Consider the following 27823-nt stretch of genomic DNA (forward strand, 5'->3'; position numbering starts at 1 on the left):
AATGAAGCCTGTAGCGCACGAGGAGACAGAAGAGGGCTGCAATATTCAACAAAAACAACACCATGACCTGAAAAATGGCCAGCCACACGAAGTCTACATAAACACCATCAGACCATATTTTACTGCACAACAAAATTTTGTTAGAGATTGCTACTGGCTATTTTATAAAACCATGACTGAGATGGGTTTGCCTTTTTGAGGGCATATTACAGGAGTTCTTTGTACACAGCCCCATTTCTGAGGTGGCAGTCTGTTCTCCGCCCAGCACAATGTTGCAGGACCTGCTCTCTCTTCAGCCATCTACCCTATCACATGCCCTATAACTGCACAGCCTGCACGTCTTTATGTATGCCCCTGCCACTACAGATAGGACTTTTACTTGACCTGCTTGGAGAGAAAGTAGAAATTGATTTGTTCAGCATTATGAAAAAGATGCTTCATTGCAGTGTCATCATAGAAATAATGGTGACAATAAAGGTTTTTTTTGTATTTGTATGTTGCTCACATTTTTATAATCATATTAAATGCTGCAAAGAGCCAGGGGGCCTGTTTATTCTCCGCAAATGTGGCGTTCAGTGTGATTATTTGAAAGTCATCATGACATCTTGGCTGCAATTTCATTTGATCACTTGGAGAGAGAAAAAAACAACTGTCAAATCAGGTGAACCCTCTTCCCTCCTCCTCCAAAGTGTCTGTCTTTGTAGTACCACTAGGCAACAGTGAGTGCATCACTGGAAGCGTGGAATTGCGCAGAAGCCGCGCAGGGAAATCGACGGAAAAGAAGGATCTAAGCCAGCCAAAAGAGCATCTAGTGGATAAGAATCCAGTCGACATTTCTTAATGAAAAAGAGAGGGGAGAAAGGTGCCCGGAAAATCAGCGTCGATGCGCGCAGCCAAAAATGACGACAGCGGGACAGTGATTTTCTTCCTCCATCTCATCATTTCTCACACTCCTATGCTTGGGTGCAATTCATCTCCTATGTATACAGACCACAAAGGAAGGACTGGAAACCGAATCATCTCCAACACAGACGCAAGTGCGCACGGAGGCGTTTCAACTCGGAAACCGTTTCCAGCGACTAATTGCGCAGAGACATTGGTGTTCCATGGCCCGTTAAAGGATTTTGAACTTTCGCATGAAAACTTACTCCGTGAGTACAGTTCTGAGCAGGTCGATATAGCCCCAACCTTCACGGGCGATGAGTAATCCACGACGCAGCAACTGATAAACCCTTAAAACCCGGACTGCGACTGGCGCGCTTGGATAACCCATCCTGTGCGTCGCTTCATTTTTTTCATATGGCTTCTATCTTCGGGGTTTGTAAACTACCCGTACATTATTGATATTTCATGGCTGTAGAGTGCAGCAACAGTAGCGCGTGGCGAAAGAGGACGGTGCAAGACTAACCGGGGCGAAGACAGCGCACTTTTATCGCCTTATTTTCCCAAAGAGGAGACATTGCGCACGGGCATTAACGACTGCAGCAAACTACAAACCTAGAGTTGTTTTTTTACATCATTGAATCGTTTGTTATTTCTTTCGCTGCTGTCATCGTAGTATGTCTGCACTTCGAAAGAAATTTGGGGACGATTATCAGGTAGTGACCACCTCATCAAGCGGGTCTGGATTCAACCAGCCTCCCCCGGAGAAAAAGAGGAAGAGGCAGCGGTTCGTGGACAAGAACGGGCGATGTAACGTCCAGCATGGGAACCTGGGTGGTGAAACCAGCAGATACCTCTCAGACTTATTCACAACACTAGTAGATCTGAAATGGCGCTGGAATCTGTTTATTTTCATCCTCACCTACACAGTCGCTTGGCTCTTCATGGCCTCTATGTGGTGGTTCATCGCCTACATCAGAGGAGACCTGAACAGAGCCCACAATGAAAAGTACACTCCATGTGTGGCCAACGTCTATAACTTTCCCTCAGCCTTTCTCTTCTTCATAGAGACCGAGGCCACTATAGGATATGGTTACAGATACATCACAGACAAATGTCCCGAGGGGATCATTCTCTTTCTTTTCCAGTCGATCCTCGGATCGATCGTCGATGCCTTTTTGATCGGCTGCATGTTTATCAAGATGTCTCAGCCCAAGAAAAGGGCCGAGACTTTGATGTTCAGTGAACATGCGGTGATTTCTATGCGTGATGGAAAACTAACTCTCATGTTCAGGGTCGGCAACCTGCGTAACAGCCATATGGTGTCTGCACAGATCCGCTGCAAATTGCTGAAAGTAAGTGCTGCTCCTTTTAGTGAGGAGGCATCCAATATTTAAGGTCTAGTCCCATTGTTTATCATGGTTTTATTTTTTAAGAAACTGTAGTTGAAAGGCCTACAGACAGTCTAACACTGAGCTATGATGTTTTTAAGAGACAGAGCGTCAAAGACCACAATGATGAAACTACAAATAGACCATCTTTGACCAGATCACATAAGGTCTTTTGTCTGTTTCGTAAATTACATATTTTCATATTTTGCATAATTGATAGGGGGAAATAATCCATCAAGTCTTCCAAGAGACATTCATGTCCCTAAATAAGGCGTTGTGATGAACATGTTGTATGTATCATATGCTATTTAAAAATAACTGTTTTAAAGTGGTGCAACTTGGTGTAAATGTGCTACTGTCCCGTATTAGAAGAACATCATCTGTGGATTTCCCCGCTGTCCATCTCCTCGCTTCACACAAGTCAATAGTAAACCTATACAAACTTTTTAAGTGCTCCACCAATTATTATAATAACAAATGTAACAGGAATACGAGTGATACTATAGGAGATTAAATGTAGGCTCCCATATAGTTAAAGGTAAGTATAAACTGGTTATACGTTTTATCAGGGATACACTGCAGCCATTTGCATCATAAAAAATATGTAACTGAGTTTTTTTCATTCGTACAAATTGTCATTATTTCTATGTGCTGACACAGCAGGAGAGTATAAGCCTGATGAGGCCAACAGTATCAAGGCATTTAAACCAGTTCATTTGATGGAGTTATTTTAAAAAACGACACATTTTCAGACCCAGTAGTGCACTAAATCACATGCTGAGATGGGGTTTCTTGCAGTATAGATGACTCTCCAGATGTCTCTTCAGATTATAGCAATTTCTCTGATAGAATGATGATTGGTTGCTCTGATTGCACAAAAAACGTGAACAGCTTCCCCCAAAGGATCCTGATGTGCTGTGGATAAGTCTGTCTTACCCTTCCTTCTTCCCCCCCACCCAACTTCTTTGTATCTGTCTCTTCATATACGCTTCCTCAGTCTCGCCAGACGCCCGAGGGCGAGTTTCTTCCGCTGGATCAGTTGGAGCTGGACGTTGGTTTCAGTACTGGGGCAGACCAGCTCTTCCTCGTCTCACCGCTCACGATCTGCCATGTGATTGACACCAAAAGCCCCTTCTACGACCTCTCCCAGAGGTCCATGCAGACAGAGCAGTTTGAAATTGTGGTGATACTAGAAGGAATAGTAGAGACTACAGGTGAGTAGCCGCATACACGCACTTTATAGGCCTGCTTTTAGAAATGAGAACTTGCTTTGCTGCATGGTGTGGCTGCAGGCTAAATGTGCAGTAGCTGAAGATGTTGTGTTGTCTTTACAATGTTGTTGAGATGCTGCAATATCTACTGTATTTCTGCAACATGAATAATATTGACCTCCATCATAGGTATTAATAGCTAACATCCAAATAGACTCTCTATTGACCCCTTTATTGCATTTTATTGATTTTTGTTTCCATGGCAAAAGAAGATAGTGATAGAGTGGTTAGCATTAATCATCATAGGTGTTATTTTTTTGTTTTTGCACGCAGTAAGTGAACCAGTTTTAATGTGTAAATTAAAACACCTTCTGGGCTTTGGGGAAGCCATGTTTTAAGCTACATATGAGCCTCTCCAGTAAGGTCACTGTTGGCTATATACATTTTCTCTTTATCATCCGAAACAAATTCCATTCCTCTGCCTTTGTGCCCGAACAGCACTTACGTCATGGTTGCTATTCTCAGAGGGGATAATAATTTGCTTTCTAAGGTCCCTTTGGAATTAGGGAATTCCATTCTCCACAAGATGAGTAATGCCCCGAGTAAAATTCTCCGCTGTGGTCATTTTGAATTCTTTATTTGACACAGATATATATATATATATATATATATATATATATATATATATATAGTGTGGGGAGAGTGTTATGGAGTTAACGGAGGAGCAGTTGTAATAGGCTGTTTCAGAGAAAACAGCATATGGAGATGTGACAGGGAGGCTGACACTGCAGACAGCAATTAGTTAAGATATTCAGTTCCTAATTTTGATCATTTAGTGCAGTTTTAATAAAGTCTCCCCGCTGTTCTGACATACAGATTCTTGAATTTATGCCTCGGTTATATCATTTTGATGAGACTCGACATATCCTCAGGCATGGTGCACATAGATGTATTACAATAGAGTATCAGAACAATCCGGGATTTGGTCTGCTCAATGTTTGAATGTTTCTCCTTTCTCTCAGTGAATTATTATTTAATTCAATAAATAAACATGTTGAGAGTAATGGTAATATCGGTTTCAAGGTATGGAAATATTCAGTGTGTCGATGTGACTGAATTATCATGTATTTATAGTAATATATTGACTGTGACTGAAACGTGTTATTGTAGCATTTATAACATTCACAATCTCAGTTTTTAATTAAACTGGTTCCGGCTTTATGTTTCGGGATTGTTGCGCTCGTGTTTTTTTTTTATGCCACACAATAGTCTGCACGGAGGAGCAGTTGTGGTTAGGTGAAGTTGGAGGAATGGCTGCTGTCCAAACAATCTATGGTTAAAAATGTATGTACAGTGAAAGTCTAAATCCTCAGACGCTTTCATTTCTGGCCAATGTAACTCTGTTTCCATGGCAACCTCTCCTTGAGTATTCAGGATTGCAGCACTGCACCTAAACTTAGGTTTCTTTATTTCTATGGTATAGAAATCATAGCACAATTTCCGTAATAAAACAGGCAAACATGCAGTGCTGAACATGAAATGAAATTTGTTGACGGCATTGCGTGGTGTTAAGGAGGATCTCTTCTGAAATATGAAAAGCACACGGAGGCGTAACTGCACCCATGAAGAGCTTGCCAGAACAGGTGTTACAGCAGGGAAAGAATAAAATGAAATATTTATGAGGGTTGGTGTTTACTAGAGAAGAAGCTGCCCAACTCCGTGGATCTGTGTTGTTTTTTTTTTACATGTGGAAAAAAACATTGTTTGGAAGTTAAAATACTGGCCACTGCAGATTAAAGCTACAATACAATAACTCATCTCTTTGACCTTCCTACTAGATAATAACAGACACAACAACGTACCCTTTTTCGACATGGTCACCTCTTGTTCCAGGAGATAACTCAAAAATATTTTGGACTGACTGAAGTTCTCTTCATGCACAAGAAAAGCAAAAAAAAAAAGTGTGTATCTTGGAGCAGTGTACGTAGGAGCTAAGAATGGTTCCATTTCGCTGTAACCTCTGAAACCTCTACATTGTATAAAAAGGCATGAGCTATTCCTTTTTCCTTTTGAATAGGAGCCCAAGGTGTTTTTTGATCACCACCTCAGTATGATGCACCTTCCAAATGAGACATGTAGGATGTCTGGTAGCAGCCGATTTTCTTCTGGAGTAATGCCAGTTGGGGCTTTGTGGTATCGAGTTTGGTTTTCTTAATGCGGCTGCGGGAAGATGTTGATGATGCTGCTGAGGATAAATTGCCTTTACGTCCCATTGCAATTAATGTACTGTACATGCCATCTGACTGCTTTCTCTGCAAAACTGGATAGCTGTTTGTAAGAAAAGCATGAACAAGAAGCCAGTAGTTACACGCTTTGGTTGAGTTAACAGCACTGAGAGAATATGTCAGACACAATGACAATCAATGGAAGCAACACAAACCGCACCATTTCCCAACAAGTATCTTTATACAGTCAATACAGTGTCATTGGATACAGAGCAAATATGTATGTCAGGCTCTCTGTGTGAGTGTGTCTTCCCCCTGTTACTTTGTTGATGTGACTCTCAGCACAATAACACCAAGCTGAGGTACTCCTGCATTATTTGTGCATTGCAGGCATGACAGGTGTTTGGATAACAAAGTAGGCCTTTAATGCCGCTAGAGTGAATCACAAGTAATGATTGCAGCTCAGGCTGATATTGCTTTGTGTTTGCTTATAGCACTAATACCAATTCACAAATACAATGTTTGCTGTACAAGGCATTCAAAAAGAAGTACCTACTAGATTTTACAGTTGAACAATGTTGAGTAAAGCTTGTTAATTCTCACAGAGTCCGCAGTGCAGTAGCATCAGCACAGTTGTGATATCTGCTGGACAAACTGTTCTGTTGTCTCAATATTGTTTCGTTGAATCTCAGTGCACAAGAAATTGTCTTTATATACAACTCCTTTGCAACAGCAAGATATGTAATGCTGCCCAAACTATGTCTTTTATCAAAATAAAGAAAATGTGGGGTTCAGTTGCATAGGTAGTTACGACAGGCCCCAGTGCACACTACTTATTAGTTACACACACACACACACACACACACACACACACACACACACACACACACACACACACACACACACACACACACACACACACACACACACACACACACACACACACACACACTTTGTCTAACTGTCGAAAGAGTTACTAAGTCAATTGTATTGGGAAAAGTAGAGAGGTCAAAGAGAAAGCTATCGGAACCATGGACAGTTCTCAGGCGGTTTAAGTGCTGTAACATGAAAACAAACATCAGTAGAGGAGCTGTTTATTTCACTGTGGTGCTGAAATGACCGCTGACTTTAACAAAAGGCACTTTTTTGTGCAATAACCTCAAGAGTGCACTCCCATTTGATACAAAAGCAAGAGATGATAGTAAAGTTAAACCTATAGCACAAGGTGAGACGGAAGGGAACTGCAATATTCAACAACAAAAAAAGAAAAGAAAATCAAGGACTGAGACGGGTTTGCCTTTAAGAGGGCAGGAGTCACTTTAAAAAACTCTTTCCTTTTTGGGAAACGCTCTTGAGGGTAGGTGGTTGAAAGGATGAAAATAGCTTTATGGGTTAACATATCTGGCAAGACAGAATATCTTCCTGCTGAACACGACTGCAAAATGTGTATTGACACTGTATTTCATTTCTATACTCACAATATCTGTTTTTGTACTAAAACATGATTAACGTTATGGTTATGTTTTAGCACGTACTTGATCTTTGGTTAATTGAACATTCATCGTGATAAATTTGAGATACAACATATTTAGCCCAAGGGCCTTTGTAGCCTAAACATAACCACATGTGACACTTTCGACCAACGAGCTCTGGTGTCCTGCGCTTTCTACACCCACCATCCAACCTGACCACCTCAGTACCACGCTATACATACTCTTGCAATGCCAGATCTCCACTGGGTTGTGTCAATGCTGGAGAAAAGTTATAATAGCATTATACTTATAATAGCATTGCAGGGCCGTTTTCACAGTACCACTAGAGAGATGGATGATGACCCGACTTTGACTCATCAGCTGATTCAGAACTACTACATACATCAGAAGTTTAGATAAGTGTCCCATTAACACCAGCAATGCTGTTCGACACTGCAAAGGGCTTAAATACCAAGCCAGAGGCAATCTGTTCATTAGTGGAGCTGATTCTTGAGAACCCAAAATAAACTGTAGCTGCCAGTAACAGATGTTTTGGTTCCTCCATCCATGAAACTAATCAGTGCATTGCAACTAAATTCATTTAATGACTTTCAGTGTTGGATTTGTACATGATGCAGTCATACCACAACACTTCCTATCTGAATGCTGCAGCTCCGGCATGCTGACGATCGAATGTGTATTTATATAATTTAAGACCAGGCAATTTTCAAATTACAGAAATAATAACCAAGAAAGATAAACAAGCTGATGATTTATTTCATGGAGAACTCATTTTCATTACATAACAGAAAGAAGTCTGTCAGCACATTAGTCTATCCCTGAAATTTCGTATAGTGTTCGGGGGTCTAACATGGTGGCGAATCTTCACAAGCTCTGCAAAGTGTTTTTCAATTCACTCATCAGCCACGAAAAGCAATAATTCATGAGTGTAAACTGTATCATCAGCATAAACCTCTTTTCTTTTCAGAGTGATGTGACTTTCATGCAAATATGTGCAGTGGGATCATTACACTTGCTTGTGAAAATGCAGGTTTTTTTTTTTAATTTAGCAAAGTTGACAAGGTTTTTTTAAGCAAGTTTACCTCATGATAAACTCTGCCGTCTTGGTGTTTATTCAAATGTTTGTGATTGTTTGATCGGACAATATTCAGTTACTACACTCTTGGTGACACAGCACATTTGTACTGCAGGCAAACAATCTCTGTTTACTGAATTAACAAATAATTCACAAGATTTTATATGTACATGAAACACAGCGTCACACTTTATATCTTGATTTGGTTATGATGATGGCAAAAAGATTAAAGAAAAGTGCTTTCTTCTCTTAAAGATAAAGTCTTGCGTTGAATTTGATTGTTTTGAAATATTTCCGTCAGCCCCCTCTTTTTCCTACTGCTACAAGGCTTTCCTATGATTCACTGTTATGGAATAAAAAATAGAATATCCTAGCTATCTGCTCATTTCAAAATGAGTGTGGGCGGCAGGGGGGTTAGTCGCATATAGACTGGATCAACTGGTGATGTTTATTCATGCGTGCATAAATGCAGTATGTGACTGGAGAGGACAGCTTTGAATACTGAAATGCCTACCTTAATGCTCAATATTTGAAATTGTGCAACTGTATCTTTCAAATGAAGTCTGTGTTTAGACCGGTGTGGTTTTAACGTTTTAGTAAAAAGAAGCAGAAGACATTAAAATCTAAATGTATGTGTATGATTGATCTGGATGATCAAATATATGAACTATTAGCAATAAAGGGACTCTCACTCAGTTTATTTCAATAAAAAAGTAATTAATTGGCCTAACAGTAATTTGATTATTTAATGCTATCATCATAGCTTCAATTAAGTTATTGTTGTGCAACGAATACACACAAAGAGTATATTTAGAAATGAAATTAAGAGTAATAATTGCTATGATGCAGACTCTGTCTAATAGCAAAACCAGCCAGCATAATTAATTGGAAACATCTATTGCCACTGATTAGCAGAGCAGCTAATGTTATGGCCTGATCTGTGTTTTATCATCAGCCGCAGTAATTGAAATGAAAATGGAGAGCTTTCTGTCGCGCTGAAGTTTCGATCAAAGGAGGCTGTAGTCCCGGAGGTCTGGGGTCACCTGACATTCGGAGACCCAGAGCTTAGGTAAACACCGGTGCAGGTGAACCCATGATATGAGCCAAGATGGTGACGTCCCCTGGAGAAACTGACCATAATTCGTTCTGAGTCATTACACAGAGAGCACATCATCTCTTCCTGGTGTCGTGTTGCCTACATCCTGCCGCAGCCCTGCAGGTCAAAAGGTTAAAGTGGGTTCAGTAGGGAAGTTAACGCTGCAGATCAGGTGAGAGCAGGAGTTTCCAATTAAATCTAATGTGCTCAGGGTGAAAACTCAGGAGAGCACTGTCTGTCCATGCTGAGCTCCACCTGTGTAGCGAGAAGCCACGTGTTGGACGCCTTACAGCTCTCTTGTTAAAATGTATTTCGTGCTTTTGATTCATTTGACTTCATCAACAACACATTTCTCAACTCCCTGCTTTCAATATTTCAGCATGACACACTTGGGTGTTGTTTGCAGAATCACAAAGAGGTGCAGTGATACATTAAGTGATACATTCTGAACCTGGATGCAAAAATATACCAATCTTCTTGGTGAAGTACAGGATGTCTATAATGCATTGCTTTTACTTGTTATGGAGTATTTGTACTCCATATATTGAGGCACTTTTAGTTGAGTAAATAAGCTGAACACATATTCCACCACTGAGTTTTTATAGGTCAGGATTGTGTTTTTTTCTGTAAAAGTGAAAGCATCATGAGTACAGTTGAAATGATTTCAGAGGCTTGCTGGTGTAATAGTTTTTATAGGCTGCAGTGCATATATTAGAAAGGAATGTACACAAAATCACAATATATATAATATAATTTTAATCTAAATAAGTGATAATGTAGAGCGAGCTGGTCATTATAGCGATGGATGACACAGGACCTTGAATCGCCCTGAAGGAGCGATATTGATCCGCAGTATTGATGATTGTATTTCATGGCTACATACTAAAGACATTCTGAGACAAAATACTGATTTAAAAATGATTTTATTGTTCCCCAGTGTCTCTGATCACAACTGCGTACATACAACAGCATAACAAGATTGAAGAATGCTGTAACTGACCCATCAGAACCGAGTATTCAGCCATGTAATAATTAAATCTGTTACAATAGTCCTGCAATTCATAATATGTCTTAATGAGCCAGTCTACCAAGATATCGGTTTAACTGACATTTGAGTCTCGATCATGCTGTTGCTGTAGTCGACTGTCATAGACTTTACACTGTATACACTGTACATTAGGGTTATATTTAGATTGTGATTCAGAAAATTAATAAAACAAGAGTATTTGCATCCTAAATATTACGATAAGATGAGTCAACACATCTCACAGTTAACTGAAATTTATATGCTTCAAAGACGATTTGTGGCGAAGCTGTTGGATTTGATTACATTATAAAGGCGCCCTTAGTTTATTGGCATCTGCTGAACAACTCATGACACTCTTCACAAGGGCAGCCTGGTTTATCTTGCATGCTGTATCTTATGATGCTGGAATTAACTTTACTAATTTTAGATAAACAAACAAGAGTATTCTGGGAACGCATCTGTCAGCTTTACCTCTTATGTCTACTATATACATACAATAATTGCACTGGGGATGAACTTCACATAATGTGCATTGCAGCGAAACCGGCTATGACATCCTGGATTCATTATCCCTTTTAGATGAACTGTGCTGACTTCCCAAGGGGGAGCACAGTAATTGTGTCTTTAGGGATTTGTCAAGTCCCTGTTGGATGGTAATAAATCACTAGCAGAGGAGGTGTGGTGGTAGACCTGGGATGAACTGTTGTGACGAAAGCACCAGAATTGCATTCACCAACAATGCCATGTCTTGTCATGCTGCAAAGAGTTAGAAATAATTGACTAGTTCTCAGTCGTCCTAGTCTCAGAAGACGTGTGTGCCGTGCTGTTGTGAAAAGGACACTTTTTTGGTAATTAACAACACAGACGATAGCCCTCGGTATTAAGCCCTGTACAAATGGAGGATGGACACTCGGGTATAATCTGTGATGCACTTGTTGGCCACTGGCAGCATTGATTGGTTAGGCTGCGACCGCCCCTGAAGTACAGGTGGATCAATCCTGTGGCCTGAACATAGCCACATGAACACGTTGTTCTTGAGGCTTGTCCTCTAGCAAGAACCTTCTGTGGGACTTCGCTTTCTGTTTTGAGTCACTCATGTTTAGTGGAATAATCTGCTCTTGAGCTCGAGTGACAAACTTGAGAAAACAATAGGGACGCTTCCTTTCCAGTGAGCTACACCTCTTTAGCACCTAAGTCTGAGATCTCTTCAGGCTTGAAAATCCCTCTTTTGTGTCCCCTCTTTCAGCTGTAACTCCTCTTCATGACTTAAGTAGATTTAAGATCAATATGAGATCGCAGCTTACACTCATTCAGTCTGTTTTATGGGAAGAAAATGGTTCTTTGATCATTTTCGCTCAATACATAATGAGGAGAAAATCATTCCTAGCTCCATTTGGTTTGGACATCTCCCCATTGGGATTTTTCCTATATGACCAAAGGTGATTGTTATGCCTAAAGGAAATCCATCAATTGCTGTTTTGCTCAACTGGCTCCCTTTACGGCAGTATTGAGATTGCCTTTACTTGGTAATATGTGCTCTCCTGGCTGCGTTAATGGCCTACAGCCATATGTTCCTCTAGCCTGCCTGACACCCCACCTTGTTTGGAGATGCTTGGCAGCCCCTGCTCCTGCTCCCTTTCCTTCCTTCCCTTTCCAACAGCCTCCACACTCAAGCAATTGCCTCAGCATCCAGGCTCTCCCCTCCCCCACAGCACTGCACTTCCCCTGCCTTTTCCCTCCATCAGCTTCCTACTTGTTCTCATTGCTCAGCCGGTGCTGTAAGCGTGGAATAAACATCAGAGCTCCGAACAACTGGAAGCCACCTTCGCAAATGGATCACACACGAAAACAGTATTTAACGGAGGAAGGGGACTTATTTCCATTTTTGAAAAGTCACACTGTGAAAAACAGGTCACTGAATGCTTGTTGATTTGGCTACACTTTACCACTTGATGGTGGTCACCATAGAAACAGATGATCAGACAGGACTTGTGGCCACAATAACAGTATCTGTATCAAAATCTTTTTTCTTTTTTAAAAACTCTATTATAGGTACAATTTGTTTTGTCCTTTGGTACATTTCATTTAAAAGAGTAACAAGTCAGTTGTGAAAAGCCAAACTATTAAGAACCATATTATTCAGACCTGTGAATTGAACTTTACTCTCTTCGGTAAGCTTATACACACCACCCACCATCCTTATAATCTCTATTCTTTAGCTTTCTAGTACCACACTCACATTGCAGCTAAATGCATTGTAACACAGATCCTAAAACAAGAAGAGGGGAATACTGCTTGCTGTTTTGCAAAATAAAGAACAGGATAATTGTTTCAAATTAATTGCTGCCTCTCACTATCTAGCGATGCAGCAAAGGCATTTTCTGGACAGCCTTGGCCGCAGCATGTGACCGACAATGAGAACAGGATCTTGGATGATGTTGTGTGGTCGTGCTCTGTGTGTGCAGCGTCCAGATTCTCATGCTTGTTTTTGCTAGCATTTTTCTCATACATAACACTTGAGCTGTTTCCACAGCCGTGATAGACTGTCAGGAGACTTTGCTGACAGTACTGCACTGGTGAGTGAGTCCGTGTCAGTGTGTGTGTGTGTGTGTGTGTGTGTGTGTGTGTGTGTGTGTGTGTGTGTGTGTGTGTGTGTGTGTGTGTGTGTGTGTGTGAGCATTTGAGTGATTTAGTGAAAGAGAGAGGCAGGCAGAAAGAGAAAGAGAGGGTGAGGTAACTTGTTGTTGATTTTGATATTCTTAACCTAACATTGATCCATTAAGCCAATCTCACTCCGCATGCCTAAACCTAACTAATCCAGCCAATAAAAATGACGAGTACCCAGGCTTTTCTTTGGATAACCTTGATCATCAAGAGTTCATTTGTCAAGCCAGGTTTACCGTTATAGTTTCAGTGCGCAATCCCATTAAAAGGGCGTGTATCATATCCTTTTACTCACCTAAAATGGATACAGCAAGGGCTGCATATTTCACTCATGAGGAGAAGATCGTTATAAGCAGAGTACGATAACAGAAAAGTGCAATACAGTCGCACATAATAAGGTGTGCCGGAAAAAATAGCAGATTGTATAAATCTGTGGGTGAAAAGATTCTGCTTATTGTCTAAAAATAACTATGCCAAATGCAGAATTGTTCTGATGTTTACCCTCATCTACATGTGGTGACCATTATGAAGCACCATTACAAAGTTTTTGATAGGCTACCATCATACAATTTCACTTCCCACATGATCTAGCCCAGGTAATACTTTAACTGCACATTGATGCTATGGGTTGACTTTGTATTCGTCCGCCTCATGTTACCCCAAAGGTAACATGAGGCCATTGATGGGCACATGTGTACAGACTGTACCTATGATTTTGGGAAATCCTATAACTGGATTAGAGAACTGTAGACTGTTACAAATGCAAAGGTGTAATAAACCACACTAGCCAAAATTTCATAACCTTTAGTGCATAAGTTTCCATTTGAGATAAGAATTGGAACTTTTACACATAAATGCACATGGCATGGGAGACGAATTTCAAGACGCACGCGCTACCTCTACTCTACCACTGTGTCACGGAGGCGGAGGTTTTGTTTTACCTGAAACACTATACAATCCTTCCTTGACAGTTTGAGTGGGCAAAAATACTTGGAAACATCACAAACCTATTGAGCAATGAATTACTTTTGCTCAGATTTTTGGCATCACTAACTGCATGATATTATGTACCCAGGGCAAAAGAATCGCAGTGAAACACGGACACACTGCGCAACACTAAGTGCACAGCTTCTTCTGTAGCATTACCAACGTAAGGCCCAATAAGGATGATCAAATAGTGAATACCCTCTGATGAGAACCTGTATTTCTCATAAAGGATGTTCTCGGGCAATGCCAAGGGGTTGGATCTGTTCTGAAAGACCCTCTATGGAAAGACCCCTATACAATATGGGCTCCGAGGTCCGCAGGAATTCCCACAAATGGTGACGCCATTGTCAAAGGAGGGGCTAGGATGTTGCGCTGTGTTTTAGGTAACCGATCTAACCCAAAAGTCTAAGTCTTAGCTCTAAATCTAAGCTGATAACCTCCTCCAGGTGTGGTTGGCAGCATAAGTAAACATGGAGATACAGTCACAGTTAATCCAGGCTTTTAGCTCAACAAACCTCGCTAACCCACTAATCAAGGTTCGTGGTACACCTCACTATTCATACATGTCAAGGTAGGATTTGTAATTTGATTCGGAGACAAAGACATGTTATGGGAATATCCAGGAAGAAGGTGACCGCAGAAACAGCTGATAGTTCATGTGAGTTAAATGTTTGCTATGTCAGCACTTATTTGGCAAAAGCGTTTTTTTCAAAATCTTGTTTATTGCTTCGACTCTTTTTCTTTTTCAACAAAGGCAAAAACAACCTCAAGCGAGTACAATTGAGGTAATTTAATAGAACTTTGACATTTCCATTCAACTTTTCTAATGCGATACTTTTACAAAAGGTGAAATACTTGAATGGATACACAGGTATTGAGAGAGTCCATCTGGAGAAGTCTTTTGAATAAACCTACGATTTCACCATCAATTTTGAGTGTCGCCTGCTAGGTTTTGGTCAGTTGTTGAGTCATATTATAGCACTAGTCTATCTAGATTTGTTTGACAGACCTGCAATAAAAAGATCTCCTCTCTCAGGTCTTGGCCTTGATCTTGCTCTGTTCCTCGGTGCGTCAAGTGTAGAACTGCAGCTGAGAATTTGACTGAGCCCGGCACCAAACGGATATGATCCTTCTACAACCTGGATGAGCTTCTTTTAGACAAGTCTGTGAAATACCACTTAGGCTGGGGTTTTTTTTTCAGCCACTATCAAGAAACACTGGCAGGCTGCCTCCGAGTTTACAGTGCTTTTCTATCCCAGCCCCCAAAGAACCCATTTTATCTTTGCTGTCACTCCACTGACTGTGGAGCTGCTTCACTTTGTTAGACCAGAGAAGCTGCCAGCTCCGTGTTATCAAGGGAAAGTGCATTTATTTAAAGTCTCAAGCTGAGATGGCTTTTGGGCATCCAAATCTCAAAGTTTATTCTTGACATTTTCCTCCCTCTTTGCCTTTTTTTCAGTCCACAATGGAATCAGCAGGGAGTCTTGCATAATAATGTACAGTGCGGATAGAGCACCTGTAATCTCCAAACAGACCTACCATCTTAGTCATTCCCAAAGTCCATTCCACTTAAAATAAAAATAAAATCTATTTGATTTCCTTATTTGGGTTGGGCCTGGAGATTTAATTTAAAAACATGATTGCTGTTGAGATAGCAGAATAAACTCAGCATGTGACACACCTGCACACATTGATGCAAAAAAAAAATTCTTCTCTGATTTTCAATCTTATTTTCCCTCTGAAATGTACCTTTAATGAGATGCTTTTTAAAAAATATCTGTCTTGAATTTGTGGATTCAGCAGGGGATTATTCTAATGCCGCTCATGCTGTCACATGGATATTGCATACCGTATGAAAGCCGTAAACTGCCTGGTGAACTCCAGCGATGAGGGACTTCTGAAGAGATTTTGCACTGGTGTGGGATTAAGGTTTGCATTGGCCAGTCAAAAAATATCCTACGTCCCTTAATTTCTACACTGAAGGCACATAGTTTTATAAAATAAAATGGATGGAGATGTCATAGAACAGCTCTTCCATGTTGATATGTCACATTATTTACAATGTCAGACAATATTCTATTTTCTAACTGTATTGCCATTATATATTCTTTCTAATTTAATATGCTGCATTTAAGCTGTTTGATGATCCAGGGGGTGTTTAGTATCATTTTCTTTTACTGCAAGGGTGTTGCACTTTGTAAAAAGAAAAAAGAGAGCAATTTGTTCTCAATTTGATTGTAATTCTTACTTCCCCTTTTAGTTAATTTGATAAACATTTAATGTAGATGTTAAGGCGCAAGGTGAAAATTTGGAACGGCACAATGTGACATTTAACATTTAAATGTTTTTTTTCTTTTTACATGTACATACACAGTAATCTGTAAATAAAGGTTTTACATTTGATATTTAATTACATTTGAATACTATTTGTTACTCTGTTGGTGGCATTAAAGGGGAAATGCTCATATGCTTATTATCAGGTCAGGGCATAGTTGTATTTTTGGTTTCCTACTAGAATATCTTTTCATGCTTTAATGCTCAAAAAGCATGTTATTTTTCTCGTACTGTGTCTGAATATACATTCTGAAATGCGTTTCTGTCTGAAACGCTCTGTTTTAATTCCTGTCTTTTTGTAAGTAAGGGTAAAGACTCATTAAGATTAAAAATATCTACATATAAATATAATAGTATCCACACAAAAACAGGCAGCATTACAAGAACACAGTTTCAGATATAAAAGAAATACATAACATTAAAATGGAGACAAAGAACAAGTCGGCACTGCTTCTGCACTGATGGGCCCATAGAGCGGGCGCATTAGGGACTTCCCCTGGCCGAGCAAGCTACTTCCGGTTTCGCGATCCGGCTAACTTGAATATGAAACAAATGATTTAATTCAGCAGCTCTTCTAGACTCCAAACCAAATTCTCATAAAAATGTATCCAAGGATTTACAGATATCTCCTGCACCATGTAAGTCAATGGGAAAAAATATTTGTGGGCCCAATGGCATCACGTGACAGACAAGGAATTTCAACCGCTCGCTCACTATGTCAAAATGGCTTCAAAGTCTGGTGCACTTCCCAGGGGGTTGGTTTAGACCCGCCTCACACACACAACTGCGATGTTGAAAATCTGTGCATCAGTCTATTCACTGTGTCAGTGCTTCATTATCAAATCCATCCTGCATACTTACTGCTAAAAAAGACTCCAACACACACACACACACACACACACACACACACACACACACACACACACACACACACACATACACACACACACACACACACACACACACACACACACACACACACACACACACACACACACACACACACACACACACACACACACACCTCAAACTCATGCCACTTATGAATTCAAGACTGTTACCTTTCTTGAAAGGTGGAAGATGGTTGTTAAATATGCATTGATCAACCACCTGAACCTGAACTTGACCTGAAAACTGACAACTTCATGCATTATAGTAGCTCTTCTGTCAGGACTGAGGAGAGAGTCAACAGAGCGCCGTGGTTCTCCAAGGCATATGTGCAGGGTTTGAGTAACTGGAGAGCCATAAAAGCATAAAGTCAAGCACCTAAGGGTTGCTAATAAATTGCCAACAATCATTATTTCAATCACAAAAACATAATACATAACAACACATAATAATGCAATACTCCCTGCCTTGGCGTTTGGAATGGGCCATCTGATGAGGGGTTATTAACCCCGAAATGTCATCCCTTCAAGGGGATCAACCTATGTAATGTCAGAGGTCAAGCGGGAAATAATCAAATGAAATCAAGACAGAAAGACCAGCGTTAAGTGAAAAGACAAATGAAACTGATAATAAAGAACTGAAAAAAACTTGAGGCTTATGCTGTGAAATGTTTACAGATAACCAGTTTATTATTAAAAAAATAACGTTGTTACTAATGTTACCACTTTGATGCCAGTGGCACGTACAATCCTGCTAGCTACAGCTGTGATAGCAATAACAGTCCTTCTGCACCAAGAGGAGGACGAGGAAAGTAATGGGACAGACAGATGAGCAGCAGCAGGCTGTTACCAGTTGAGAACGGGTAAGAGAAGGCCACTGCCAGCACACGCTATGTGTGATACTGACAGTGGCTTAAATCTAAACCTCTTATTTGTGGTTGAGAGCAGTGCATTTTGTTCATGTGCTGTTGGGATTTATTGTGTTTATGTGCACTGTAAATCCTGTGGAGGTACAGGTGAATTTATTTGTAGTCATTGCTCTGTTGGCTTTGATTGTTCCTGTGCTGTAAATCCTGTTGTGATGCAGATGAATGTCTTAATTAATGTGATGTTGGGGTTAATTATGTGTATTATGTGCAAGGTGGAAGTGAAGTCATTTTCCTGTTCCTTCAAGTCGGTGTACCTGCTCTGCCGGAGGTGCATTAGATCGTCACACACCCATGCTTTAAAGCTGCAGGAGGCAGAATGCAAAAAAAAAAAAGCCAGAATTTGAAGTAGAGTGAGATCTTCCCCAGCCCCACACATCAGTGTAGCCAACTTGGTGACTCCCTCGCTAGATTTAACAACTTTTCAGATCCTCTTAGCAACTTTGTCCGACAGTAGTCACTGAGTTTCCTTTGTGACCGATCCAAGCCAGCCTGTGAGAATTGTATGGTATGATCTTACTCCAGTGTTCTTTGAGGCACCAAGAGTCTGGTGGCTTTGACTTCTTTGTGATCATTTGGCTGAAGATTTCTCTATCCCTCTATCTATCTCTGTATAAGAGTTGTCAACACTGCCTCCCACCATACGAACATGGGCAGTTTCAAGTACTGTCATTCATTTCTTCCAAATGCAGTGATATAGCGGCATTCCTATGAGGATTCCTGTTTTTGAGGCTACAGACACATGAACTTGAATTAGCTGTAGAAAAGCCTTGCTGATATTATTACTTGTCCCAATATGGGACCTTCAATCGATGTTTTTGAGCATTTGGGAGAGGGAGAATGAGTTGTAAACACCAGCTTTAAGGTCGAAAGGTCTCCAGCACCTCTTGCAGAGAAATATCTGTTTCTTTAGCTGCTAAATGCTCGACTATGTTCACCAGCTAGGGTTCGCTAACTGTGACTGTCTGCTGTTTGTTGCTGAGCAGGTAGCATTTAGTAGGTTTTTAGAGCTTTTTCGCTCCTGTTGCTGCTGGAAATGACGCTGATGCTAAAACACTCTGCAGAGACAGTGATTGTCTGTGGTTTTGTCACAGCAGGGGACCCATTTCACATTTCACATAGTCATTTTCATATATTTTTTAAATGTAAAATTAGTGATTAGTGCAGTTTAAAGTTACTATTGAATGCAGCATTTTCACCTGAGTAGCTATTCCTATTAAAATTTGGCACCTCTTCCACCACTTAGGTTGATTTGTTATTTTTTAACACAGAGACTGATAGCAGATGGTAATTCGAACTGAGCCTTCAAATACCCGCACATGTTGATAGGACTGCTCACATGAGAGACAGTGTGGTACTTTAGTCATTTGCAGAATCATTATCTGCTCAAAGATTGTTTTTGTTGTGCAACGGCTGAGGAATATAAGATATTGTTATATAAGTTGGTGTATAACACACAACCCTGTATTTGACCATGAAACATAATATGCGTAACATTGGTAAAATAACCAGAACGCTGCTGTTTACTGCGACAGAGATTCTGTAAAGAGGTGGTACAGAATCTCTTATTGTGCATCACGTTATTGAGAAGGGCCACTCCATTGAGGATTTGAAATGTATTGGTATTGGCTTATACCGAGACACAGAGGGGAACAGATAACCACTTACTGAAATTAGGAGTGTAATGGATCCACAGACTTACAAATTTCTCTACTAATGGGCTGAATAAGGAATTGTCTCTTCATCGATTCCAATGATGTTTTTCCCTCCTGGTTTCTTCTGCCCTGCTCTTTCCCTGAATAGATCTAGTGAAGTTTAACTGTATTGTTAATTGTTAATGGGTTGAGGAATTAATGAATCTGCTTATGTGTTGATTTCCTTTGGATTGATTTCTTTTGTGTGTTGGCTCTGGCTAGCGCTGCAACAAAAGATAATTTTAATCAATGGTTATGTCAACGACCTCTGTAAACCAATTTGTTTTTTTGGCTCATAAAATGTCCAGAGCACAATGTAACACATTCAAATGGTTTCTTTTTGCCTCTGATAAACAAAACCCCAAAATATTAAACTTATTATTTCAGAAAAAGGAAAGCAGAAATGACATTTCTTGCATTTTGGTTGAAAGATCATAGATGACTTTGTGATTTTAAACTTTTCAGATAAACTGAATGACAGATAGATAGGTTGAAAATCATTTTCAATTGGATTAAACTCAGGCATATATTGTATACACATATAAAGCTTTACAGCCAGTGGAAATCAGCAAGAAAAACATCATGGTACATTAAAAGATGCTACAAGCCAGGCCAGTATATATCCGTAATGTGTTCAAATATGCAAATGTTATATTATTATATTATAAATTACATTTATATTACTGGATATAGCCAGGTGTGGAGTGTCCTGGTGGTCGAGTGTTTAAAGAAGTGGACATTATTACAGCAGCACTCCTGGTGTGATTAGTGAACATATGTCACCCAAGGCAACACCACCAACATAAAATATCTAAAACAAAAAATGTGTTGCCAGATGTATATACAGGGTTTAAAAATGTGTACAGAAAAAAAATCTGAAGCTGTGTTTGTGTGCTTGTTTGGTGTCACTTTTTTGTCATACTGTATGTTGACTGATGTTAACAACACCTCTGACTGGCTTTGACAACACTGCACATGACCCATCTGAGGTGTTTCTTTCTCACTCTGCTGCAATGTTCCCAGCAGCAAACAGCAGCAGAGATACAGTATGATAGGATTGTTGTTTCCTCCCTCGTATGTGTGTGTTTAAAATACTAAATGCGGTGCCATGAAGATGACACGGATATAAAACACTATTGTACGAGTGATGGATGATAGAGGAAGAGAAAATCGTTCTTGTACTTTAATAAAGATGACATTTGTAATATGAGCTCCAGCCTCCACTGATGAGAAGTCACCAAAGTATATGATTTACCTTTTGTGTTGTAAAAGGTCACGTTTCAGAGACAGTTAAACCATTTTTGTCTGACTCCTGAGCCGTATGGATGATTTGACCCATCCCTTAAATGGAAAATCTATTTTGAGCATGTCGTGATCTGAGAGAGATACTTTTGTTTTGTCTTGTCACTGTTACTTCTGACCAAACTCAGCAGTGGAGAGGTTTATGGCTGTCACATGCACACATTCCTACAGTTTTGTTTCCATAGAAACACTGAGTCCCGGGCAGGCGTGTGTTTTCTAGTTACATAAGCCTTTACCAGTAATACGAAATACACACTGATATGAGTATTCTCATTTGACTGGATTCCTATTTTTAGGAATGACATTCAGTAACTGGGGGGGGGGGGGGGGGGGGGGGGGGGGATCAGGTTTCATTGTTTTATACATTTATACATATACATGTGCTATTTTTGGCTGTTTTATTGTACTCTCAAGGTACCTGTTGGACATGTGTCTCTACATAATGTGCAAATTACCATCATGCTTCGAACTGTGTCGTGGCCTGAGTGAAAGTCGAGGCACACAGTTTATTCTGTGTCTGTTACACTGCGTGCCATATGAATGTGGGTGTTGCAGAACCGCTGGTCTTCATCAACACGATTGTACATATGTGATGCAACCTAGCTGTGTCTATAATTACAACACAGGCATACATTTCTGAATAATTTATGGAAATTAAATGCAAACTAACGGTCATGATTAAGTCTAGTGCCATTGTTAGTTTTTGCAGAAAGGTATAGTTAATTAGACCATCCACATCAGTGACATGTCTTCTTTTTTTGTACGTGTTGGATTGAGTGGCTCTAGAGGAGGGGAAAAAGGTTGAAGAGGGATTCAGCCCAAGGCCAGCAGGGTTCATGTTTTTTCCAGAGACTGAGGTCTTACTGTAACTCCTACACCATCTGCCGGGACAATGGAGCATTATTAATAGATGTAAGATGAAGCTATTTGGGTGTTGTGTATAACCGTAGCAACCTTTTCCCTCAAGCACAATTTAATTTCGCTTTTACCAACCTTTTTCCATATCATGCACCAGCAAAGTATCTTGTAATGTTCTAGTCTTGTATTTACTGTATGTCCAGTAGACCCCAACCGATATGGAAGTTTTAAGACTGATATGATACTGATTTTAGAGGGGAAACATTTACAGATTACCAATAGGGAGTTTGAAATTCTTTCCTCTGGTAGACGATACAAGGTACCAAGAGCAAATCGTAATATTTAAAAACATTCTTTCATCCCGAATGCCATTGGAGCACTGAACACCATGTCCCACTGATGCATCTTTATTGTTATTGCCACTGCTGTCCTGCTTTTTGCCCTGAGGATGTTGCCGTGTAAGTGTTGCTGTTGTTGTTGCCGTCCGGCGTGTTGCTTTTATGAGACAAAAGACAAATTTCCACATTGTGGACAACAAATGAAACCAAACCAATATGGCGGCTAATAAAGTGACTTTTTGGTGGCTGGAATGAAAATAGACCTTTTCTATGTGGATTGTGCACCGATTTTGTACCAATATGACTATGCAAACTTCCTCAGATGGCTGCTTTCATAAACAAATGACTTTACTGAAGAATATTTATAATTATTGTATATTAAACATACAGTATGTTAAAAAACTAAGAATATATACAAACAAAATATAAAGCTGAATAAACATCACGTTCAGTATCAGTCATTTAAATAAAAAATAAATAAGAATAAAATAAATAGCTCAATGAAACCATTTCTAAATCACCTAAAGAATTGTTTTTAATTGAATTTCATATCAGCGCATATCGGAAAACATATATGCCAATATCGATATGTCTGTGGTAATCAGGTGGGCTCTCGTGTCCAGTTTTGTTGCTGCAACGTCTGTACTATTCAATAAAAGCTGCTCTGGCTGACTTCTGATGATGATTAAGTAGCTGTTATAAAACCAAAACAGAGAGCATTTTACACCACAGCTTTTTCAGAATCAGCATAGGCCTGTTGACAATCGAATGGTGACTATGTTTTGGCTGGAGGCAGTTTAAAAGGCTCACAATACAATAAGATTTCCATTCACACTTAACTCTCAATCGCTTTGGCCCTAAAGTTCTCATTAGCTGTGCCTGCTTTATTCACTGCAGCACCCTTCCATATGCCTAAAGGCTCCGGGAATCTGAAGCAATAGTGCAGAAGTAATACTTTGAATACCCCAAACGCACTTGGTTTTCAGTCTCTTGCACATCTACGATTGTGTACAGAGCTGTTTTGGGAGAATTATTTTATGACCTTGGGAATCGGGCAGAATCACAGATGCCTCCAGTTTGGATGATGACATCGTCACAATCAGCAGCGGGGTCTCACTGTGAACGTTTTAGTTTGGACCCAACTGTCGCTGCTAGAATAATATTAAGCTGGTAATTAAAACATGTGATAATAGCCTACTGCCGTTGCTGATTTCCTAATGGATTTCAACAAGTCTTAACATAAGTGCCCCTAGCCATTCTTCCATGCTAAAATAAGAGCTTTTCTTGGACTGATAGAACCAATTTAGTGTTTTGTTTCAGATGTACACCTAATAATAGATTTTCTATGCTCACTTTCAGAAATGAAAGTTGTTTTGTTTTTTTCAGCCGATTATGAACTATGTCAAGATGGATGTGGGGTTTTGCTGTGAGGAGTGTAGTATAATACAATGCACAGCCAGCTATTATAGCAGCTGCAGGATAGTGGTGATACACAATTACTAATAAGCATTCAATAACATTGCAAATTTTTTTTGTTGATCTTTAATACAAAGTTCATGATTTTGCTAATTTAATTTGCTTGTTTCTAAGGACGTGAGGTGAGTTTTTAAGCAGGGATTTAATTCAGAGTCCCCTGTGAGGGGACATTTGGTGTCCCAAGAGTATCATATTCCGCTATCTTGTGTACACACAAACCAATAAATCGTTTTAAGTGTCTAAATGACAGAATTTAACTAAATTGTCAGCCTTTTCTCCAGCTGAACAATGTTATGTAACAGATACTTTACGTAACTTTTTGTGGTTTTGATTTAATTGGATTCCGTTTCTTGTGTCAGAAAGGTCCAAAGAAATTTAAGTGTGAGCTAGACCTCTTGAAGCCTTTGCCTGCAACCGGTACTCCTGTGGGTTCCAGCAATTTAATTATCTTAATCGTCTATCTTTTGGAGCGACTAGCCAAGCTTAAGGTATGGGCTGTACTGTTAAGTAGCATAAGAGGTGATGGTAGAGAAGACCTGGGTTTTTTACTAGAGGCAGCTTTTTCTATTAACTAAAACAAGTATTCTTCCTCATTATAATATGTCCTCATGAGTAATATCATGCTCATTTTCAGGTGTATTTTGGGTCTCTGCTAGAAAATGTTTACATGCTTTAATGTTAAAAAAACCCCATTATTTTTCTCATACTGTCTGTCTAAATATACCTGTATTCACTCTTCTTTTTCTGTCTGAAATGATCAATTTCTCTCTACCTGTATATATTCTAGTTTTACATGATGTCCTGATGGCTCATTTAAATGCATAATTCCTGAATATGGGCTTTGCATTTCTCTGTGGATTGAACATTCTGATATGTACACAGTAGTATATAGCATGTCGACCTGCTTTATAATAAAAAAAGACATAAAAATCTCACATGTAAGAATATGGGACCTTTAAGTACATAGAATGTTCTGGGTTGTTGAATGTCTTGGGACAAACTGAACCTGTTTTGTATGCATAAATGCGAACAAAACAGAAAAATATATAAATATAGTATAAATATTAATATATAACTTATATTATATTTATTAACAAGCACATTGGCAATTCCTTATGAACAATAATTTCAGAATGAATTGTGTCTTTTATGATTAAATATTTACAGTAGCTATTCTTTTAAAACCTCATGATTGGAAAATGCAAAAGCAATTCAACTTTTTATTTAGGCAGCTGGCATTACATTTGTATTCACTTAGGCACATTTGTTTGCAATATTGTTTGCTTTGTGATGTGAAAATGGCTTGAATCCTGTTGAATACTGTGTTGTTGATTCTTACGGAATAGTGCCAAACATATAATTAAATCAGGGCTCTGTTGTTGACAGGAGTCATGAAACATTTCTACTGTAGTTTGACCTCAAATTTACATATATCTGACAAATCACCCACTCCATTGTCTTTTCTTTGTTTTGTTTTCTTTTTGACAGGGATGACCTGCCAAGCGAGGACATCTTACACCGAGGACGAGGTTCTGTGGGGACACCGCTTCTACCCAGTTATCTCCTTGGAGGAAGGCTTCTTTAAGGTGGACTACTCACAGTTCCATGCCACATTTGAGGTGCCCACCACTCCATACAGCGTGAAGGAGCAGGAAGAGGCTCTGCTCCTCTCTTCGCCCCTCATGGCTCCATCCCTGTGCAACAGCGGGGACAAGAACAGCTCTTTGGACTGCCTGGAGACCCTGGAGGACAATGACAGCACCACCAAGCTTCCCACCAAACTCCAGAAGATCACAGGGCGGGACGGCCTGCCCAAGAAGCTACTAAGGATGAGTTCTACCACCTCAGAGATGACTTACAGCTTCGGAGACCTGCCCATGAAGCTGCAGCGAATCAGCTCTGTTCCTGGTGTCTCTGATGATAAGCTGAGCGGTAAGGCGTCCAAGATGAGCACAGAGCCCATGAGTAAGTCAGTGGCGGACTTACCTCCCAAGCTGCAGCGACTGGCTGGGGGAGGAGGGGGCAGGATGGACGGACACCTGCCGCCCAAACTCCGAAAGATGAATTCAGATCGCTTTACATAGAGCAGGCAACATATTTTAACTTATGCCATCCTCCTTTATTTCCCTACCTGAAGTCCTTGTACTATCCCTTATTTATTATTGGACAATATTCTTATATAAAAAGAAATGTAGAATATGTGCACAAATACCTTATATGAAGTAGGGTGATGGAATTGAGCACATTTGTTCCTGGATGTAAGTGTACATGACGAAAGACCTCTGATATTTTTTTTAGGATGATGTACAATTAGCACAATCTGGCATGTAAGAAACAGCGCATGTAGAACAGAATCTCAATAATTTCCGGCATGACATTTATTGATATATTATTTTACAAAAACAATTTCATTGGTGAACTTACTGACAGTGAAAAATTGCACAAAGCCATATAATTTACGACGTGGAAAACCTACATTACATGGTTCTAATTTGTGGTGACGAAAGGCACATACATTTGTTTTGAGTTGATTGCTTTTGTTGTTTAATGTAAAATTGTGGCAATGTTATGTTGATTGCATGCTCCTCTTATTGACTTAGCTATACAAAGGTAATAGACAACGATGTTTAGCCTTAACTATATTACCTTGTTTCCATTTTCATGTTTGTTCACAGCTGGATTTTTGGTATTTCATATATAGACTATTTTACCATGTGCGATTTTATGACTTTATTAGTTGATCAAATACAGAATATGTTGCCAAATGATGCATTTTGTTTTGAAAAAGCATTACAGGCATCATATGACCTCTCTGAAATGGGCACAATGCTACGCAATTTTCCGTTGCTTATTAAAGTAACACTTAAGTTGAAAGAGTCAATACTTTTACTTAATAAGCACAAAGCAACCATTACCCTGTGATATATAAGAAAGCAGTTATGGGCATTTCGTCATAATTTAGGAGAGTAGTTCAGTACTTTGCATTAACTTTGTTATATAACACATCGACTTAACCTACAGTAGTGCTGTGTGGTCATACAAGACACTCGATTAGAATTTCAACTTAGGTGTTACTGGTTAGATTTAGAGTAGGGCCCATAAGGAAATCATAACCTTTGTCTTAGGGGCCCATAATCTCCCTCCTCTGTGATGAAAGCAATAATATTATAATGACTATAATCTTTATATAGCCACAGGGTCTACCACAGCCCCATTCTCATTCTGTTTACTGAATCCATGCCATGAAATCTGGTTTTCTCTAAATGCATCAAAGACATTGTATGATATCCAATCTCTTCAGGAATAAAGATCTAACATAACTGTTTAGCATCTTGCTACTTTGACTAGATGTAATGCATGCTTTACCCGTTCATATTAATAAAATGTTATTACTAAAGACCATCCTGCGATGGGATCACACTAGCTGCAATGCCAAATTGGACCAGGGGGCGTAAAGTGGTACTTGCTTGGACCACATCCATCTTTGAACTTGGCCTTCAATTAGATCTCAACTACACATCTGTAAAGTTTTGTGAGTGTGTCTTGCACAGATATCGCGCCATAAAGTGTGCGTGGAGGGACTGGTAAATATGACTCATTACAGGGGGTGGTCAAAATAATGGAAGACCAAAAACCCTCTGAGATTTTACCCTTACAGTAAAGAGATGCCATGGACCTGTGCACGTACATCTACCACCGTATAATAAGTGTGACTGCCCACAGCTAAGCATATTCAAACCACAGCGCACATAACAATTTTGACTGATCAGCTTAAAGGAATAGTTTGACCTGTTGGAAAAACACTTATTTGTTTGCTTGCCCAAAGTTAGATATAAATATGTAGCAACAGCTAGCAGCTTAACTTAACCTTGCATAAAGACTGTCGAAAGGTGCATAAGTCCATTTAGGAAGACCTCTTAAACTCTCTTATTAACATGTTATATCTTCAGTCACACA

The 27823-nt window shown here is 39.7% G+C and overlaps 1 protein-coding gene across 1 annotated transcript; it reads left to right on the forward strand.

Annotated features, from left to right (window-relative positions):
• Nucleotides 1-1559: 1559 nt before the first annotated feature.
• Nucleotides 1560-25950, forward strand: kcnj3a (potassium inwardly rectifying channel subfamily J member 3a; the record flags this gene model as incomplete). The annotated part of the gene is made up of 3 exons (XM_083921158.1): nt 1560-2237; nt 3271-3487; nt 25355-25950. 3 exons carry the CDS (start codon nt 1560-1562, stop codon nt 25948-25950), a joined length of 1491 nt encoding a protein of 496 aa, XP_083777284.1.
• Between the last annotated feature and the right edge of the window lie 1873 nt (nt 25951-27823).

This window comes from Echiichthys vipera (assembly GCF_963691815.1).
Source record: "Echiichthys vipera genome assembly, chromosome: 10".
NCBI classification, from domain to species: Eukaryota; Metazoa; Chordata; class Actinopteri; order Perciformes; family Trachinidae; genus Echiichthys; species Echiichthys vipera.